Here is a 19,977-nt window from a genome sequence, read left to right on the forward strand (position 1 = left end):
TTATACCCCCAACAGAAGCCCCCTGTATCCTTAGAGCCTGCTCATACCTGGTGAAAACATCAGGCATACATTAGCTCATTTACATGGTTTTTATGAGAACTTCAAAGAAATGTGCAGCCTTTAATGAGCAGTTCAAAAAGTTCTGGCAAGCATTCATCAATGGTTTTTAAAGCAGAGAACACATTTCTGAAAAGTTTGATTATTCTCAGACCTTTAAAAAAAACTCCCAAGTCTCTGACGTTCTGAATTTCCAAACCTGAGGTCCCAATAAAGCAAATTTGAGACTGTAATAAATGGGCAACCTGGCTACTATGAGTATGCCAATTATTCCCAATGTATGGACTGCTAGAGGTGTTTACAATACTGTAATAATACTGATGCTCTGCTGGTGTTATTAGATCTGATTTTATTAGTGTGGCCAAGGAGCCGCCAAGGAGTCCTATTTCCCCCTTAGAGCACACATAGCATTTTACCGGTCTGGTCACTAAAATTTTCTTCTGGCCAAGGTCCGCATAGGGTGTGCCCATCAGCGTACCCCCTTACACTAGGTGTCGCCATCAGAGTGTAACTTTACATCATGTATTCCCATCACATCAGGTGTGCCCATCAGAGTGCTCCTTTACATCAGTTGTCCCCATCAGAGTGCCCCTTTACATCAGGTATCCCCATCACATTGCTAGCTTACATCAGTTGTCCCCATCAGAGTGCCCCTTTACATCAGGTATCCCCATCACATTGCTAGCTTACATCAGTTGTCCCCATCAGAGTGCCCCTTTACCTTAGGTATCCCCATCACATTGCCAACTTACAGCAGGTATTCCCATAAGAGTGCCCCCTTACTCTCAAAGTACCCCTTTCTATCATATTTCCCCATCAGAGTGCCCCTTTACATCATATTCCCCATCAGAGTGCCCCTTTCCATCACATGTGCCCATCAGAGTGCTCCATTCAACTGTATGTGCCCATTTGTGACCCTTAACATAAAATGGGCCCATCAGAGTGCCCCTTAAACATAAAATGTGCCTGTCAGAGTGCCCCTTAACATAAAATGTGCCCATCAGAGTGCCCCTTAACATAAAATGTGCCCATCAGAGTGCCACCTAATATAAAATGTGCCCATCAGAGTGCCCCTTAACATAAAATGTGCCCATCAGAGTGCCACCTAATATAAAATGTGCCCATCAGAGTGCCCCTTAACATAAAATGTGCCCATCAGAGTGCCACCTAATATAAAATGTGCCCATCAGAGTGCCCCTTAACATAAAATGTGCACGTCAGAGTGCCCCTTAACATTCAATGTGCCCATCAGAGTGCCCCTTAACATAAAATGTGCCCATCAGAGTGTCCCTTAACATAAAATATGCTCATCAGAGTGCCACCTAATATAAAATGTGCCCATCAGAGTGCCCCTTAACATAAAATGTGCCTGTCAGAGTGCCCCTTAACATAAAATGTGCTCTTCAGAGTGCCACCTAATATAAAATGTATCCATCAGAGTGCCACCTAATATAAAATGTGCCCATCAGAGTGCCCCTTAACATAAAATGTGCCTGTCAGAGTGCCCCTTAACATTAAATGTGCTCATCAGAGTGCCCCTAAACATTAAAAGTGCTCATCAGAGTGTCCCTTAACATAAAATGTGCCCATCAGAGTGCCCCTTAACATAAAACGTGCCTGTCAGAGTGCCCCTTAACATAAAATGTGCCCATCAGAGTGCCACCTAATATAAAATTTGCTCATCAGACTGTCCCTTAACATAAAACGTGCCCATCAGAGTGCCCCTTAACATAAAAGGTGCCCATCAGAGTGCCCCTTAACATAAAATGTGCCCATCAGAGTGCCCCTTAACATAAAATGTGCCCATCAGAGTGCCCCTTAACATAAAATGTGCCCATCAGAGTGTCCCTTAACATAAAATATGCTCATCAGAGTGCCACCTAATATAAAATGTATCCATCAGAGTGCCACTTAATATAAAATGTGCCCATCAGAGTGCCCCTTAACATAAAATGTGCCTGTCAGAGTGCCCCTTAACATTAAATGTGCCCGTCAGAGTGCCCCTTAACATTAAATGTGCTCATCAGAGTGCCCCTTAACATTAAAAGTGCTCATCAGAGTGTCCCTTAACATAAAATGTGCCCATCAGAGTGCCCCTTAACATAAAATGTGCCCATCAGTGTGCCACCTAATATAAAATTTGCTCATCAGACTGTCCCTTAACATAAAACGTGCCCATCAGAGTGCCCCTTAACATAAAATGTGCCCATCAGAGTGCGCCTTAACATAAAATAAGGGGCATGCTGATGGGCACATTTTATATTAGGGGCACTCTGGTGGGCACTCTGATGGGCACATTCTATGTTGTGTCCATCAGAGTGCCCCTTAACATTCCATGTTCCCATCAGAGTGCCCCCTACCTTGAAGGCAGAGTCGGAGAGAAAGTGAGCTGTAAGGGGTGGGGCACACACATGATGTCATGTTGCCTTGACAACTACCCTGCTCAGCGGCTGATCTGTTATTGCAGTCTGGTGGTCCGGGCGGCAGTGCTGTTGGGACCGTTTGCGGACCGCGGTCTGCCATTTAGTGACCACTGGTCTAGGGGTTTCTTTTTTTGGGTTTTTTATTGGGAACGATGAACTGATAGGGAGAGGGAATATGTGATACCTCAATACCCCGATAAACTGTAGAGCTTGATAACTGGAGGACTCCTTAACCTTCTGGCTGCACCATACAAAAAGGGAATGTCCCAGAGGATCTCTAGGCTGATGGTGACTAGTACTCCTCCCACAGTTTTGAAGCTACACACAATCACTACTCATCAGCACTGGGGTCCTTTACCCACACAGCTGAAGGATCATCGGTTGCCTCCTGTCAATATCCACCAGGCTCATCCTAGTGAGGGAGATGTAGACTCGCCACCATAAGACAGTTTGACACTTTCCCAACATCTTCCTCCTGGTTCTCTCCATTGAACTTCTCCAGACCCAGCTTAATCCTTGGTCTCATACTTGTGAATAGGGCCCCCAGCTATGCCTACCAGGGACTGCCGTGTCTTCCTGAAGGCTTGTAAAGTCCTGTATCAGGGGCAGAGCTCTTTCAGCAGAACTGGACCTGCTGCTCAGGCCTCAGACTATTTATGAGCTACCCTGACACCTACTGGGCACCCCCCCCCCCCCCAGGGATTGGCTGGAGTTCCATAAATATTCAGGCTGCAAGCCCTGTGCTTCCTCCCACATTGATTCTATAACCCTCTAGAACTGTGTTCCCAAACTGTGGCCCAGGGGCTGTATGTGGCTTCTTGCTTGCCTATACCTGGCCCTTGGGGCATCATTCCTCTGAATGACACCAACAGTGGGGCATTATTCATGCCAACGATGCTAATGATGGGGTGACATTACTCCCACTGACACCAATGGTTGGGCATCATTCCTCCCACTGACACCAATGCCGAGGCACTACTCCTTCCACTGGCACCACCAATGGCACACCACTGATGGGTATTATTCTGCCCATGCACACAAAAGTATGAAGTAGTGTTAACAGTATCCTTCTCTGGAGACACCTGAACGCCATCATTTGGAGGGGGGTCCACAGACTTTTAGCGATATTATATATCTTTATAACAAAGAGGCACCAATAATGGGGCACCATTCCTCCCAATGACACCAAAGATTGAGCATTACTTCTTCCAATGACACCAATGATGGGGCACTATTCCTTCCACTGATACCAATAGTGGGGCGTTATTCCTTCCACAATCACCAATGATGGGGCACTATTCCTCCCCCTGACACTAATGATGGGGCACTATTCCTCCCACTGATACCAATGATGGGGCACTATTCCTTCCACTGATACCAATGATGGGACACTATTCCTCCCACTGATACAAATGATGGGGCACTATTCCTCCCACTGATACCAATGATGGGGCACTATTCCTCCCACTGATACCAATGATGGGGCACTATTCCTTCCACTGATACAAATGATGGGGCACTATTCCTCCCACTGATACCAATGATGGGGCACTATTCCTCCCACTGATACCAATGATGGGGCACTATTCCTTCCACTGATACCAATGATGGGGCACTATTCCTCCCACTGATACCAATGATGGGGCACTATTCCTCCCACTGACACCAATGATGGGGCACTATTCCTCCCACTGATACCAATGATGGGGCACTATTCCTCCCACTGATACTAATGATGGGGCACTATTCCTCCCACTGATACCAATGATGGGGCACTATTCCTCCCACTGATACCAATGATGGGGCACTATTCCTCCCACTGATACTAATGATGGGGCATTATTCCTCCCACTGATACCAATGATGGGGCATAGTTTACTTCCACTGATGCTGGGGCAGTTTCTACTCCCAATGGCCACAGTCCAGCCCTCCTAAACCTGAAGGACAGTTAACTTGTTTAGAAAGTTTGGAGACCCCTGCTCTAGAAGATGAGGGAAGTACTAGAGCAGCAGCCTGTGAGACCCTGAGCAGCTGTAGGTAATCAACCCTTGCTCCTCTGATTACAGTGCCGCCAACTAACTTGACCAAGCAGTCTAGTCTATGCTAGGAGTGTGCTACGTTAGTATTTATTAGTATTTATTAGTATTTATTTTACATGATTTTATGGTTAGAAACATCCCATAAACCATTATACACTGTATTTGGTTTTAGGATAATATCATTGATTGATTATATTGATTTCATATTTGCATATTCAGTTTTGTTATATGACATTATACAATTATATGAATCCACATATTTTAGATGCATTGTTATTTAATCGTAATTGGTTTAATTTAGATTATATTTCTTAGGGCAAAATATATATACTGTATATATAATTTCCCCCCTGTACAAATCATTAGTAAAGCCTCATCTGGAATATGCAGTTCAGTTTTGGGCACCAATTCACAAAAAGAACATTGGGGAACTGGAGAAAGTACAGAGAAGGGCAACCAAACTGATAAGAGGCATGGAGGAGCTCAGCTATGAGGAAAGATTAGAGGAACTGAATTTATTCTCTCTTGAGAAGTGGAGATTAAGGGGGGATATGATCTCCATGTATAATACATAAGGGGGGGATATGATCAACATGTATAATACATAAGGGGGGATATGATCTCCATGTATAATACATAAGGGGGATATGATCTCCATGTATAATACATAAGGGGGGATATGATCTCCATGTATAATACATAAGGGGGGATATGATCTCCATGTATAATACATAAGGGGGGATATGAACACCATGTATAATACATAAGGGGGGATATGATCTCCATGTATAATACATAAGGGGGGATATGATCACCATGTATAATACATAAGGGGGATATGATCTCCATGTATAATACATAAGGGGGGATGTGATCTCCATGTATAATACATAAGGGGGGATGTGATCACCATGTATAATACATAAGGGGGGATATGATCACCATGTATAATACATAAGGGGGGATATGATCACCATGTATAATACATAAGGGGGGATATGATCACCATGTATAATACATAAGGGGGGATATGATCTCCATTTATAATACATAAGGGGGATGTGATCACCATGTATAATACATAAGGGGGGATGTGATCACCATGTATAATTCATAAGGGGGATATGATCTCCATGTATAATACATAAGGGGGATATGATCTCCATGTATAATACATAAGGGGGGATATGATCAGCATGTATAATACATAAGGGGGGATACGATCACCATGTATAATACATAAGGGGGGATACGATCACCATGTATAATACATAAGGGGGGATACGATCACCATGTATAATACATTAGGGGGGATACGATCTCCATGTAAAATACATAAGGGGGGATACGATCTCCATGTATAATACATAAGGGGATATACGATCACCATGTATAATACATAAGGGGGGATACGATCTCCATGTATAATACATAAGGGGGGATACGATCTCCATGTATAATACATAATGGGGGATATGATCTCCATGAATAATACATAGGGGGGGATACGATCTCCATGTATAATACATAAGGGGGGATATGATCAACATGTATAATACATAAGGGGGGATATGATCACCATGTATAATACATAAGGGGGGATATGATCACAATGTATAATACATAAGGGGGGGATATGATCACCATGTATAATACATAAGGGGGATATGATCACCATGTATAATACATAAGGGGGGATATGATCTCCATGTATAATACATAAGGGGGATATGATCTCCATGTATAATACATAAGGGGGGCTATGATCTCCATGTATAATACATAAGGGGGGATATGATCTCCATGTATAATACATAAGGGGGGATATGATCTCCATGTATAATACATAAGGGGGGCTATGATCTCCATGTATAATACATAAGGGGGGATATGATCTCCATGTATAATACATAAGGGGGGATATGATCTCCATGTATAATACATAAGGGGGGCTATGATCTCCATGTATAATACATAAGGGGGGATATGATCTCCATGTATAATACATAAGGGGGATATGATCTCCATGTATAAATACATCAGTGGTTCATATAGTAAACTCGGTGTAGAGTTATTCACCCTGAGGTCATCTCATAGGACAAGGGGGCACTCTTTACGTCTGGAGGAAAAGAAATTTATTCTCCAAATATGGAAAGGTTTCTTCACAGTAAGAGCTGTGAAAATGTGGAATAGACTCCCTCAAGAGTTGGTTCTGGCCAGCTCAGTAGATTGGTTTAAAAAAGTCCTGGATTGTTTCTTAGATACACAGAATATAACTGGATACTAACATTTATAGGTAAAGTTGATCCAGGGAATATCCGATTGCCTCTCGTGAGATCAAGAAATAATTTTTTCCCCTGCAGGAGTAAATTGGATCGTGCGTTGCTGGGTTTTTTGCCTTCCTCTGGATGAACTGTGGGTGTAGGATTATAATTTTTTTTTTCATGGTTGAACTGGATGGACTTTTGTCTTTTTTCATCCAGACTAACTATGTAACTATATATATATGTAGTACTGTATATGCTGCTTTGGACGAAGTGGAGTGCGTAATTTCACTACTCCTCTCCACTACATCCAGTCAGAGAGGACTTTCCATTTATGGAGTAAATGGAAAGCATTCTCTGAAAGGCACCTGTGCCCAATGGCCAACCTCCCGGCACAAGATCCAGAAGCTAGTGGAGATCTCCGGAGTAGCGGCTGAGTAACCGTGTCTTATTCAGTGATTTCCAGCTTCCAGTCAGGTATGGTATATACATAGCTGATCCAAGCTGGACCAATCTAACTATATAAAAAATCCAAACCTGGAACTCTTCTTTAAAAAATAAATTAAATCTTAAATGCAACTTAGTTTGGTATCTGGCTCTTGCAGTCCCTTGTGCGGTGTCACTCAAACTGGAAGGGGGGTGGGAGAAAGGGCAGCACTAGGGGTCAATCAGGTGTATTGTATACTCATGGGCTGACAAGAAACCTTCCAATAGGAGGAGAGAGCAGAGGGATGAGCTCATCAGTCTTTTGCTGTCCAGTCACAGGTTGGGGGCAGGTAGGTGACCAAGCTGTGTTGTTTAATTCAGTTTTTAAGGGACCTTGACACTTTGCCCATTTGCCCCCTCTTCTGCTCCGCTATTAAAAAAAAACTGTGCATACGCAAATGCGGTGCTGGTCTCTTGGAACTTGGGAGTTGGAAAAGACCAGCAGCACATCTGCACACATGTGGCAGATTTCCAAACGTGCGCACAAATGCCACTAGCTTCTGGTGGATGGGCAAACTAGGGCGCCCAACAACATTTGTGCACATGCACAGCTAATACGGAGTGAAAGTCTGACTCGGTTGTCATTTTTGGTCCCGGTCTTCATTATTGTTGGTTTTGGTCTGTTTTGTGGTGCCAAGTTCTAGTAGGGTTGGGCTCCAAGAGCCAGGTATCTCCACTGAATTTGTCTACTTTGTTGGGTACTCTAGTTTCCTCCTGTAACCCAACAACTTAGAGTGGAAGAGCCTTAATGAGCTGCTCTAGGATCATATAACATGCAGCCTGTTCATTTTTACCTTAAAGCTGAACTCCGGGATCACCAAATATTGTCTAAATTCATTCATGTATTCTTCTTAAATCTTGGTGTGCTTTGTGTATTTATTCCAAATCCAGTAATCCAGTGCGAGACATTCCTGTAATAAAGACCAGTCACTGTTGCTCTCTCTGCTTGTGCAGGTTGACTGGTCTTGTCTCCGCCCCCTCCTGTAGTTTTCTGCAGGTAGCCTGTAGTGGGTGGGGCCTGCCTGAACCCTCCCACAGCTCTGCTCTCTGCACAGGTTATGTACAGCACAGTAATGATGTTACTGCTACTTTTACAAAGCAATGCATGGGTTTGTAGAACATTTGGTGCATACAAAGAGGATTTATACGGTATATTTTGCAGCTATTGAGGAATGTTTTAATGAACGTGGCTGGAGTAGATCTTTAATTCTGTCTCATAAACAGTATGTTGTATTTTGTGCCAAGCAGAGTCTCCCTTACATCCAGGAAACCCAGAGCAGAGACCCCCAACCTCCCCCCCCCCCGCTACATCCAGGAGTGCCCAACAGAGTTCACCCTCACATCCAGGAGTGCCGAGCAGAGTTCCCCCTTATATCCATGAGTGCCCAGCAGAGCCCCCCTTACATCCAGGAGTGCCCAGCAGAGCCCCCCCACACCCAGATGTGCCCAGCTATGTTCCCCCTTACATCCAGGAGTGCCCAGCAGAGCCCCCCCCCCCCTACACCCAGATGTGCCCAGCTATGTTCCCCCTTACATTCAGCAGTGCCCAGCTGAGTCCTCCCTTACAGTCAGGAGTGCCCATCAGAGTTCCCTTTACATCCTGGAGTGCCCATCAGGAGTCCCCCTTACATCCAAGAGTGCCCATCAGAGCCCCCACCTTACATCCTGGAGTGCCCATCAGAGTCCCCCCTTATATCCAGGAGTGCCCAGCAGAGCCCCCCTTACATCCAGGAGTGCCCAGCAGAGCCCCCCCCCCTACACCCAGATGTGCCCAGCTATTTTCCCCCTTACATTCAGCAGTGCCCAGCTGAGTCCTCCCTTACAGTCAGGAGTGCCCATCAGAGTTCCCTTTACATCCTGGAGTGCCCATCAGGAGTCCCCCTTACATCCAGGAGTGCCCATCAGGAGTCCCCCTTACATCCAGGAGTGCCCATCAGAGCCCCCACCTTACATCCTGGAGTGCCCATCAGAGTCCCCCCTTATATCCAGGAGTGCCCAGCAGAGTCCCCCCTTACATTCAGCAGTGCCCAGCAGAGCCCCCCCCCCCCCACACCCAGATGTGCCCAGCTATGTTCCCCCTTACATTCAGGAGTGCCCAGCAGAGCCCCCCCCCTACACCCAGATGTGCCCAGCTATGTTCCCCCTTACATTCAGGAGTGCCCAGCAGAGCCCTCCCCCCCTACACCCAGATGTGCCCAGCTATGTTCCCCCTTACATTCAGCAGTGCCCAGCTGAGTCCTCCCTTTCAGTCAGGAGTGCCCATCAGAGTTCCCTTTACATCCTGGAGTGCCCATCAGGAGTCCCCCTTACATCCAAGAGTGCCCATCAGAGCCCCCACCTTACATCCTGGAGTGCCCATCAGAGTCCCCCCTTATATCCAGGAGTGCCCAGCAGAGCCCCCCTTACATCCAGGAGTGCCCAGCAGAGCCCCCCCCCCCCTACACCCAGATGTGCCCAGCTATTTTCCCCCTTACATTCAGCAGTGCCCAGCTGAGTCCTCCCTTACAGTCAGGAGTGCCCATCAGAGTTCCCTTTACATCCTGGAGTGCCCATCAGGAGTCCCCCTTACATCCAGGAGTGCCCATCAGAGCCCCCACCTTACATCCTGGAGTGCCCATCAGAGTCCCCCCTTATATCCAGGAGTGGCCAGCAGAGTCCCCCCTTACATTCAGCAGTGCCAAGCAGAGTCTCCCTTATATCTAGGAAACCCAGCAGAGCACCTCCCCCCCCTACAGCAGTGCCCAGCAGAGCCCCCCTTACATCCAGGAAGGCTAGTATAATCCCTCCATTACATCCAGAAGTGCCAAGCAGAGAGATTTTGCTGGGCGGATAGAGGTTAGAAAGTGATGAAATTGACACGTTCTCTAGAACCCAGGGGGAGAACAAAGAAGGTCTTTGGGCCTAGCCACCAATGATGGCCAGGATGGTTCATTGCCAAATTGTGAGACTGTATACTATTTACGGCAATTGACCATGGTCAAGGTTCAGTCAATTGACACATTCTGCAGAACCAACGGGGAGAATAAAGGGGGTCTTTTGACATAGCCACCAATGATGGTCAGGATGGGGCATTGTCAAAATGTGAGACTGTATACTAATTTATGGCAATTGACCATGGTCATGGTCGAGTCAGTTGACATGTTCTCCAGAACCACAGAGTAAAGGGGCTCTTTGTACATAGACACCAATGATGGCCAGGATGGTGCATTGCCAAAATGTGAGACTGTATACTATTTACGGCAGTTGACCATGGTCAAGGTTCAGTCAGTTCACACATTCTCCAGAATCAAAGGGAAAAATAAAGGGGGTCTTTCGACATAGCTACCAATGATGGCCAGGATGGGGCATTGTCAAAATGTGAGACTGTAAACTAATTTATGGCAATTGACCATGGTCATGGTCGAATCAGTTGACATGTTCTCCAGAACCCAAGAGTAAAGGGGCTCTTGGGACATAGCCACTAATGATGGTCAGGGTGGTGCATTGCCAAAATGTGAGACTGTATACTATTTACGGCAGTTGACCGTGGTCAAGGTTCAGTCAGTTGACACGTTCTCCAGAACCAAAGCGTAAAGGGGGTCTTTGGACATAGCCACCAATGATGGCCTAATTTCTTACAATTTGTGTCAACCAAAGCTGATCATACTTTTAAAATAATTATTTAGAAAGGGCTCATTCAAACATCATGAACGTACTACAGCAACCTTTAAAGCACATGTGCTGCACCGCACCACAACACACAGTAACACATCACTGGGTGGGAAAAACGATGCATATTGATTGGATTTTTTGGTGTTGATTTGAATAGGCTGCCCTGACGCAAAGACGTGTTGGCGTGCAATGTTGCATTGGAGTGGACTAGATAGTTGTAAATCGGCCCTTTTACCATCGTACCAGGCAAACCTGATTGTTAACTGTGAAGGTTTATGGATTCTGATATTCTAAATGGGAAGGGGGTTCAGGTTTTCTGTTCCTCAACAAACCAAAAAAGTACCTGAATGCAAATATTTAAAAAAAAAACTCTTCAAATCTATAAAGTGGCAAACACTTGGAATTAATTTCCATTTGTACACTGATAGGTTCTTGCTGGTATTTTTTGGTTGTCCTTAAATAACCCCAATTGTAAGCATTCCTTGTTGAGGGCTCATGGAGCAGGGTGTGCCAGTCTTGTGCTGGAGCGCCATCTAGTGGATGTGTTCAGAAATACATCATGCTGCTTTCCCAATGTTATAATGAAGGGCCCCAGGTAAATTCACTAAAAGATAAGTCCACCTTTTACAATAAATAAATGCTCATATACATGCATTTATTTATTTTTTGTAAAGTATTGCAACTACGAGCAGTGGATGGTGGTTGTAATGCCAAGCTCCTGCAGACCCTTCCTCCAGCTCTCTGTCCATACTGAGGTAGGGCTTTCAGTTGGAGAGCTGGAGGGCACATCAGTGGACTATGAGTGTAATGATCATCGCACTTTTTTTCTATTGAGAACAAGTCTGTCTGCTGTTGTGGCACTTTATTTATTCACAGAAGGTTTTGTCATATGCACACCTTTGATCTAGATATGAATTAAGGTTGACTCTCTGCAACTGTTTACTAAAGCACTAGAAAAGCATTAACCTTTTTTTGTGTGTGTGTGTTCTCTTTAGATACATTCGAACCATGTATTTGGGCATTCAGAGCCAGAGGCAAAAGGAACACCAACGTCGCTTTTATTGGGCTATGATGTATGAATATGCAGACGTCAACATGTTGCGCCTCCTGGAGACATTCCTCGAGAGCGCCCCCCAACTGGTGCTACAACTCTGCATAATGATACAGAAGAACCGGGCAGACACGCTTCCATGTGAGTTATCCTCGTGTTTTGTAGCGTGCACACACTGTGCTGAGATCAACATCAATGTATTGTTTAGGTTCTTATCTTGCAGATGGGGTCAGAGATTGCAGTATGGCAGTTCTACCAGTCATGGTGTAGGTCTATGGGCTGTGGTGATGAGTTCACCCTTAAAGCTTCCTTTCCTCACCCAGGGTTATTGGTTATGGGCAATGACTCAAAGAGCAGAATTGTAGATACAGCTGGATAAAATGCACTAGTAGTAGAGGGTTACATTCAACTGGGTTTGTTTTGTAACAGTTAAGATGTTTCACCCCAGTTCCTGCACCTTCTGACCTCAGATAACCTCAAAACCTGCACCTTCTGACCACAGATCATGTTGATTTCTTCATCTTCTGACCTCAGATCAGTCCCAATTTTTGCATGTTTCTACACCATCACACCTCAGATCACCCCAATTCCTGAACCTTCTCACCTCAGACCACCCCAGCACCTGCACCTTCTGACCTCAGATTGCCTCAATACATGTATCTTCTGACCTCAGATCACCTCAATACCTGCATCATCAGACCTTAGATTATCCCAGTTCCTCCACCTTCACACCTCAGATTGCTCTGATTCCTGCACTATCAAATCACAGATCACTCCAATTCCTGCACCTTCACACCTCAGATTGCTCCAATTCCTGTCCCATCAGTCCTCAGATCACCCCAGTTCCTGTAACTTCACATCAGATCACTCCTTTTCCTGCACATTCTAACTCAGGTCACCCCAATTCCTGCACAATCAGATCTCAGATCTTCACCCCAGTTACTGCACCTTCTGACCTCAGTACATGTCAGTTCCTTCATCTTCTTACCTCAGATCAGTCCCAATTTCTGCGCCTTCATACCTCAGACCCCTCCAATTCCCACACCATCACAGTCAGATCACCCCAGTTCCTGCACATTCAGACCTAAAATCACCCCAGTTCCTGCACCCTCTGACCTCAGATCACATAAAATCCTGCACCATCACACCTCAGATCACACTAGTCCCTCCACCTTCAAACCTCTGCCCAAATTCCTGAACTTTCACACCTCAGATCACCCCAAATCCTGCAGCTTCTGGACTCAGATCATCTTAATTCCTGCACAATCAAACCTCAGATCACCCCAATTTATGTACCTTCTGACCTCAGATCACCTCAATACCTGCACCAGCAAACCTCAGATCACCTCAATTCCTCCACTTTCACACCTCAGACTGCACCAATTCCCTGCACCTTCACATCTCAGATCACCCTAATTCCTGCACAATCAGACCTCAGACTGCACCAATTCTGGCACCATCATACCTCAGATCACCCAATTCCTCCACATACACACCACTGATCGCCCCGATTTTGGCACCATTACACCTCAGATTTCCCCAAATTCCTGCATTTTCACACTTCAGATCCCCTCAATTCCTGCACCTTCTGACCTCAGATCACATAAATTCCTGCACCATCACACCTCAGATCACCCTAGTCCCTCCACCTTCAAACCTCTGATCTCCCAAATTCCTGAACCTTCACACCTCAGATCACCCCAAATCCTGCAGCTTCTGAACTCAGATCATCTTAATTCCTGCACAATCAAACCTCAGATTACCCCAATTTATGTACCTTCTGACCTCAGATCACCTCAATACCTGCACCATCAAACCTCAGATCACCTCAATTCCTCCACGTTCACACCTCAGACTGCACCAATTCCCTGCACTTCACGTCTCAGATCACCCCAATTCCTGCACAATCAGACCTCAGACTGCACATCAATTCCTCCACTTTCACACCTCAGACTGCACCAATTCCCTGCACCTTCACATCTCAGATCACCCTAATTCCTGCACAATCAGACCTCAGACTGCACCAATTCTGGCACCATCACACCTCAGATCACCCAATTCCTCCACATACACACCACTGATCGCCCCAATTTTGGCACCATTACACCTCAGATTTCCCCAAATTCCTGCATCTTCACACTTCAGATCCCCTCAATTCCTGCACCTTCTGACCTCAGATCACATAAATTCCTGCACCATCACACCTCAGATCACCCTAGTCCCTCCACCTTCAAACCTCTGATCGCCCAAATTCCTGAACCTTCACACCTCAGATCACCCCAAATCCTACAGCTTCTGAACTCAGATCATCTTAATTCCTGCACAATCAAACCTCAGATCACCCCAATTTATGTATCCTCTGACCTCAGATCACCTTAATTCCTGCACCATCTGACCTCAGATCACTCCAATTCCTGCACCATTGCACTTCAGATTGCCCAATTCCTCCATCTTCACACCTGAGATTACCCAGATTCCTCCAAATCCACCCCTCAGATCACCCCAGTTCCTCCACATTCACACTTCTGATCGCCCCATTTTTGGCACCATTACACCTCAGATTGCCCCAATTCCCACAATTTCACACCTCAATTCCTGCATCTTCATACCTTAGTTCCCCCAATTCTTGCACCTTCACACTTCATATCGCCCCCATTGCTCCATTTTACCACCTCAGATCACCCCCATTGCTCCACCTTCCCAACTCAAATTTTCCCACATCCCCTACCTTCACCCTCACAATAGGCTAATTCCTGTATCTTCACAGCTCAGAGCACCCCAATTCTTGTATCTTCAAACCTCAGATCTGCCTCAATTTCTGCATCTTCAAAGCTCATATCACCCTCTTTGCTTCACCTTCCCACCTACGATCAGTTGTATTCCTACACATTCACACCTCAGATTAGACTTTTTTTGGAATTCAACCTAGAAACTGACACTACTTCAAATGTCAATCCCCTTGGTACCCCACAGCTCTCACTGGTTCCACTTGATGACCTCCACACCTTTGATGTCACCTGTAGTGACATGGAGGTCAGCAAAAAGAACCAAATGAGCTGTGGGGAGATCTGAAGATATACCCTTCCAGAGGTGTCAGTTATCCAGCAGACTTTAGGACCATGTTTCATAAACAGAGAGAAGTGGCAACCAGCATTGTGCTCTACAGGAGAGGAAAGTATGCATACTATTTTTTAATGGCGCTAGCTTTCTTGATAAAGTTTTGTATATTGACTGGTCACTTTAAAATTAAGATTTATTTTCAAGGGCCCTCTATAAATCCTTTGGAGACAAGGAGGACCTAAAAAAAAAGGTTACAATTGCTATTGCTGCTTACAGAGGTTAACACTAATCATAGTGTTTATGTGTTATAAAGTGTTCAGTAAGAGGGTAGCCTGCTTTGATCCTTCTCTGCTCCTGGGGTCAGGCCAGCTCAATATGAGAGCACATTCTGTCCACTATCTGTGCAAAAGGGATGGGTTGACTCTCGCACAAAAACACCAGCAGATGAATCTCCTGCACTAATAATGCAACTACTCAACTAGATAGCCATGCCATGCTTGTGAGAGGACACCCTCTGAGCACGCGTGCCCAGTTGCCAACCCCTGAGGTATATCATGACCTAGATAAATGAGAACCTTTATAGACATACTGGAGGAAATAATTTTGTATATAGAGAGAGTCTAATTTCATTGATAAAGTTGAGGAAACGTGTATTGCACCTTGATCTGCTAAAATTAGCTGCTACATCTTCAAACCATGAGGAGCAAGTTAAGGGAGATTAGTCATTCTTATGAATAAGTCCTAGAGGGTTCAACTAGAGGTGCTCCATGTATGAGAGAAGGTCACAATACAAACAGAGGTATTAGATCTCTTAAAATGAAATTGATAATATAATATGATTGACAGATTGAATTAGATAGATCAAGAATGCTGAACAATGTTCCACAGCTCCAAGTAGCTTCCCCAGGTTTAAGTCTCAGGAGCATAGCCTGGCATTTAAATCTACACAGATAATTTAGTTATCTTCATACAATCACCAATGAATCTGTTCAAGCAGATGTTAGTTGTTCAAAAACAAGAAAGTCTGTGAAAACACCATATTCTAATTATATAATGCAACAACCACGGTGCCATGAAATCTGGGATAGGTGTCAATTTTTGGCAGTGCTGGGACAAGGTCATCCTTCACCCAGGGTGAAGATGCCAAACTGCAGCCCCTGTTTCCATGATGTGGGAACGTGATTGTCTTCTGCAATTGGGATTCCACTGCCACAAGCAGGGGCCACCTGCTTGCCTCAGAATCACTGTGCAGCTCTGGATCTGCCAATCAGAGTTCGCATGAACCTGGAAGTGCACAGTGACATTGTGTGCTCTTTCATGTAAAATGGCAGAAGAAACCCTGAACATTCCCAATGTGACAGTGCTGCTGTATTAACAAGCTAGTGACTGTGTTTAGACCAATACAGCACTGGCCGGAAAGAGGAAATGCAAAGAGAGAGAGAGCACAGTCCACACCTACTCCTGGCTCTCGCCTCACTATTTTTAACACTCAGCTGACAGGAGTAGTGATGCTGCTATGCCTACCTCTGTGAGCCTGTAGAGGAGGTGAACTTGTAGAGGAGATGAACTTGCCCATAATAAAACACTGCACCTCTTCCACCCCCTTTACCCCCTTCAGTCCCAACCATGATAATTGGCGCCACACTGCTGAAGGTGTGTTGTCGTTATGTGTTGGTGACAGTGGTGTTGAAGTTCCCCTTTCTGTTCTCGGACAATCAACATCTTCCTTGACATATTCCATGGTGATTGGATTAAGATCATTGAGTTACCTGTGTGGCTAAAAATATTGAGGTATGTTTCTGACACACCTGAGATCTGAGAAAGCTACTGGGTTGAGCTATGAGACATTATCAGCAATGCAGAACAAGCCTAGCTGAATGTGAATACCTACTCTGTGGGCAGCATTGGACATTGTGCATCATGACCATGAATAATGTTATCTTCCTAAGCCTCTTCTATAACTGTCTTCTGGCAGGTGTCTCCTCTGTGGCCTCTCTGATGTCCCTAGCTTGGGTGCTAGCCTCCTATCACAAGCTTCTACGGGACTCCCGGGACGACAAGAAAAGCATGAGCTACAGAGGAGCACTCATCCACCTCTTCTGGCGACTCTTCACCATATCGTCCCGTGTTATCTCATTTGCGCTCTTTGCTTCAATCTTCCAGCTCTATTTTGGGATCTTTGTAGTGGTCCACTGGTGCATCATGGCCTTCTGGATCATTCATGGTGGGACGGACTTCTGTATGTCTAAGTGGGAGGAGGTCCTCTTCAACATGGTGGTAGGAATCGTGTACATCTTTTGCTGGTTTAACGTAAAAGAAGGCCGGACTCGATATAGAATGTTCGCTTATTACACTGTTATCCTGACAGAGAACGCTGCCTTGACGTTCCTGTGGTATTTCTACAGAGATCCTAACACAACTGACTCCTTTGCTGTGCCAGCACTGTGTTGTGTTTTTCTTAGTTTCGCCGCCGGGATTGCATTCATGCTCCTGTACTATGGCGTGTTGCATCCCATGGGGCCACGAGCTAAGATATTTGCTAGCTCCTGTTGCGCCGAGCTGCTCTGGGGCATTCCTTTGCCTCCCGATGTTGAGCCCATGGCGCCACAAACCCCTGGGCACCGGGGGGCCCAGGCAACGCCCACCAGAGTAGTGGCGGAGCAACAGGATGATCTAGCAACTGACACGTGCTTGCCCGTTTTCCAGGTGAGACCAATGGTGCCATCTACTCCATCTGGGCGCCCTTATTACCCAGAAGGGCCCCTCATAAAGATTGACATGCCAAGAAAAAGATACCCAGCCTGGGATGCTCATTTTGTGGACAGACGATTAAGGAGGACTATCAACATTCTTCAATATATCACCCCCACAGCTGTAGGTATTAGATATAGAGACGGTCCTCTCTTGTACGAGCTTCTACAGTATGAGTCTTCTCTTTAATGCTCTACGTTCAGAGGAACCTTATTTTTGTTTACGAGAAACACAGCTTATTGAAAAGAAAAAAAAACACACAAAGAAAGAAAGCTTGGCCAAGAGCTTTATTTCTGGTTGCTGTAGGTATACAAAGATATTCTCTATGTTTTGTAAGTAAAAACGAAAAAAAAAGAAGACTATTCTTTGTTGTTCTACATAAGAGAAAACAGTATTGAACCATCCACGCTACGGTCTGGGGTGGGGAAAAGTTGTCTCCACTCCATATTTTATACATTATACACCAAGTGTAGAGAATTTATGGGATTGGTGCTGATAGAAAACAAAAAAAAAAAAAAACTAACCTTCAACTGCCTTATGCCCTTTTGGTGCTGAGTTTCATTAACTACTGTCACCTCTCTAATGCAAAATCGGTGGTGGTAGTCAGGAAAGAGATCAAGCCTTTTTCTTTTTTTGTTGTCGACTGGCTACTTTCAATGAGGTCAAGGTCTGGAGCGCAGCCGAGACTGAACACGACCCCCCCCCCCCCTTTCTCGAAAGTGTCATCTCACACCGAGGATGTAGATATCCGGCTCTTGCTTAACCCTTTCACTGCTGGCCTCCCCCTACAACAGCCAAAGGGTTAACGCGAGGACGAGATCTTTGGACGGTCGCTATGTGATGGTCAGCTGTATTCTGCTTGCACTGAATTCACATAGTAATACCATTTTTACTTCCAAAAAAGAAAAAAAAACAGCAAACAACAGTTGACCTATGATCAAACACCAAAAAAAAAATCTGTTACCTTCTACTCAAAAAAAAAAAACACAGGTCAGAAAATTCAGTAATAATCAAACTCAGCATGGTAGCAAAAAGAACGAAGACAATTTAAAGGCACAATACTTGGTTGGTGACTGCATATTTTTATTTTTATTTTATTTATTTATTTTTTTTAAAGCCGTTGTATTACAATTATCCACTAAGGTCTTGTTTGTGTGTCATGTTAAATCTGAGCCTTAAGGTAATATCTAGTGCTAATTTTCTTTTTTCTTTTCCACTTTTTTGTGTTTCTACAACAACAGGTTGTTTAGGTGTTACGTTTTCCTCTAACAGAGATCAAAACAATTACTGGTGCTTTGTACTTTGATTTTTTGTGATTGGCTAAAGACCCTTCACACACAACTTGGTGCATTCAAGAACTGCAGCGAACTAATTCTCCTTTGTACAGTATGTATATGACAGAAATTATTGAGACTGCTGCTATATATTTTTTTTAGACCTGCAGTTCTGGAAGATAATACATCTTTTTTTTTCTCTGTGAAGCTTGACAAACTGTGTTGTGTTTAGTTGATCAAACTGAAAAAAAATGTTTTTTTTTTTTTTTTATTTTGTTTCCTTTTATGTATGTACTTTTCTTCCTTCCAGTATGTGCACAAAACATTTGTTTCTGGTTTGGTACTAATAACCTTGCTGGTTTATTTTTTTATTATTATTATTTTTTTTTTTTTTTTTCACAAACACCTCAGTATTCAATTTTGTAATCTAGAGTATTGCTCCTTTAAACGGCCATCTTGATTCAGGGCATCTTTTCCCACATTCGCTCTACTTGGCAAAAAAAAAGGTATATAAATATATATAAATACATATATACAGAGAGTATATTTAAGTAAATACTGTAAGTCTTTCCTGTGTGTGCAATTGAAAGAGTTCTGTTTTGAGTTTTTAAAATGATTATTATTTATTAATGGAAGAATTATCTGTGACTTGAACCAATGTTGAGCTATGCTAGGGAGTCGTTCAACATTGTCAGTTTGCAATGATATGTCTTGTTTGTTGTTTCTTTTATAACTTCAAAGTCCTAGTTATTCTACAAAGTGATGCAGCATTTTAAACATCAAGAGAACAATGATTTTTAATTTATTGGATGTTCCCGGTAAAAAAATATATTTTTTTTGTATGTACCTTCTATTTCTCTGCAGATATCATAGGAATACATCAACCATTTGATTAAGGGCTACTTCTCAAAAATGTAGTCC

General features: G+C 44.3%; 1 protein-coding gene across 1 annotated transcript in view; it reads left to right on the plus strand.

Moving 5' to 3' along the window:
• The window catches only part of XKR6 (XK related 6), a 321,793-nt gene extending 303,822 nt beyond the window's left edge, over window positions 1–17,971 (plus strand). The window contains exons 2-3 of the mRNA XM_089688752.1: window positions 11,916–12,112; window positions 17,007–17,971. Coding sequence (XP_089544878.1) covers window positions 11,916–12,112; window positions 17,007–17,971 — 1,162 coding nt within the window. The remainder of the gene's footprint in view (window positions 1–11,915; window positions 12,113–17,006) is intronic.
• The last annotated feature ends 2,006 nt before the right edge of the window (window positions 17,972–19,977 follow it).

This window comes from Staurois parvus, unplaced genomic scaffold (genome assembly GCF_062004578.1).
Source record: "Staurois parvus isolate SC_StPar_1 unplaced genomic scaffold, SC_StPar_1.0 ptg000453l, whole genome shotgun sequence".
Classification (NCBI taxonomy): domain Eukaryota; kingdom Metazoa; phylum Chordata; class Amphibia; order Anura; family Ranidae; genus Staurois; species Staurois parvus.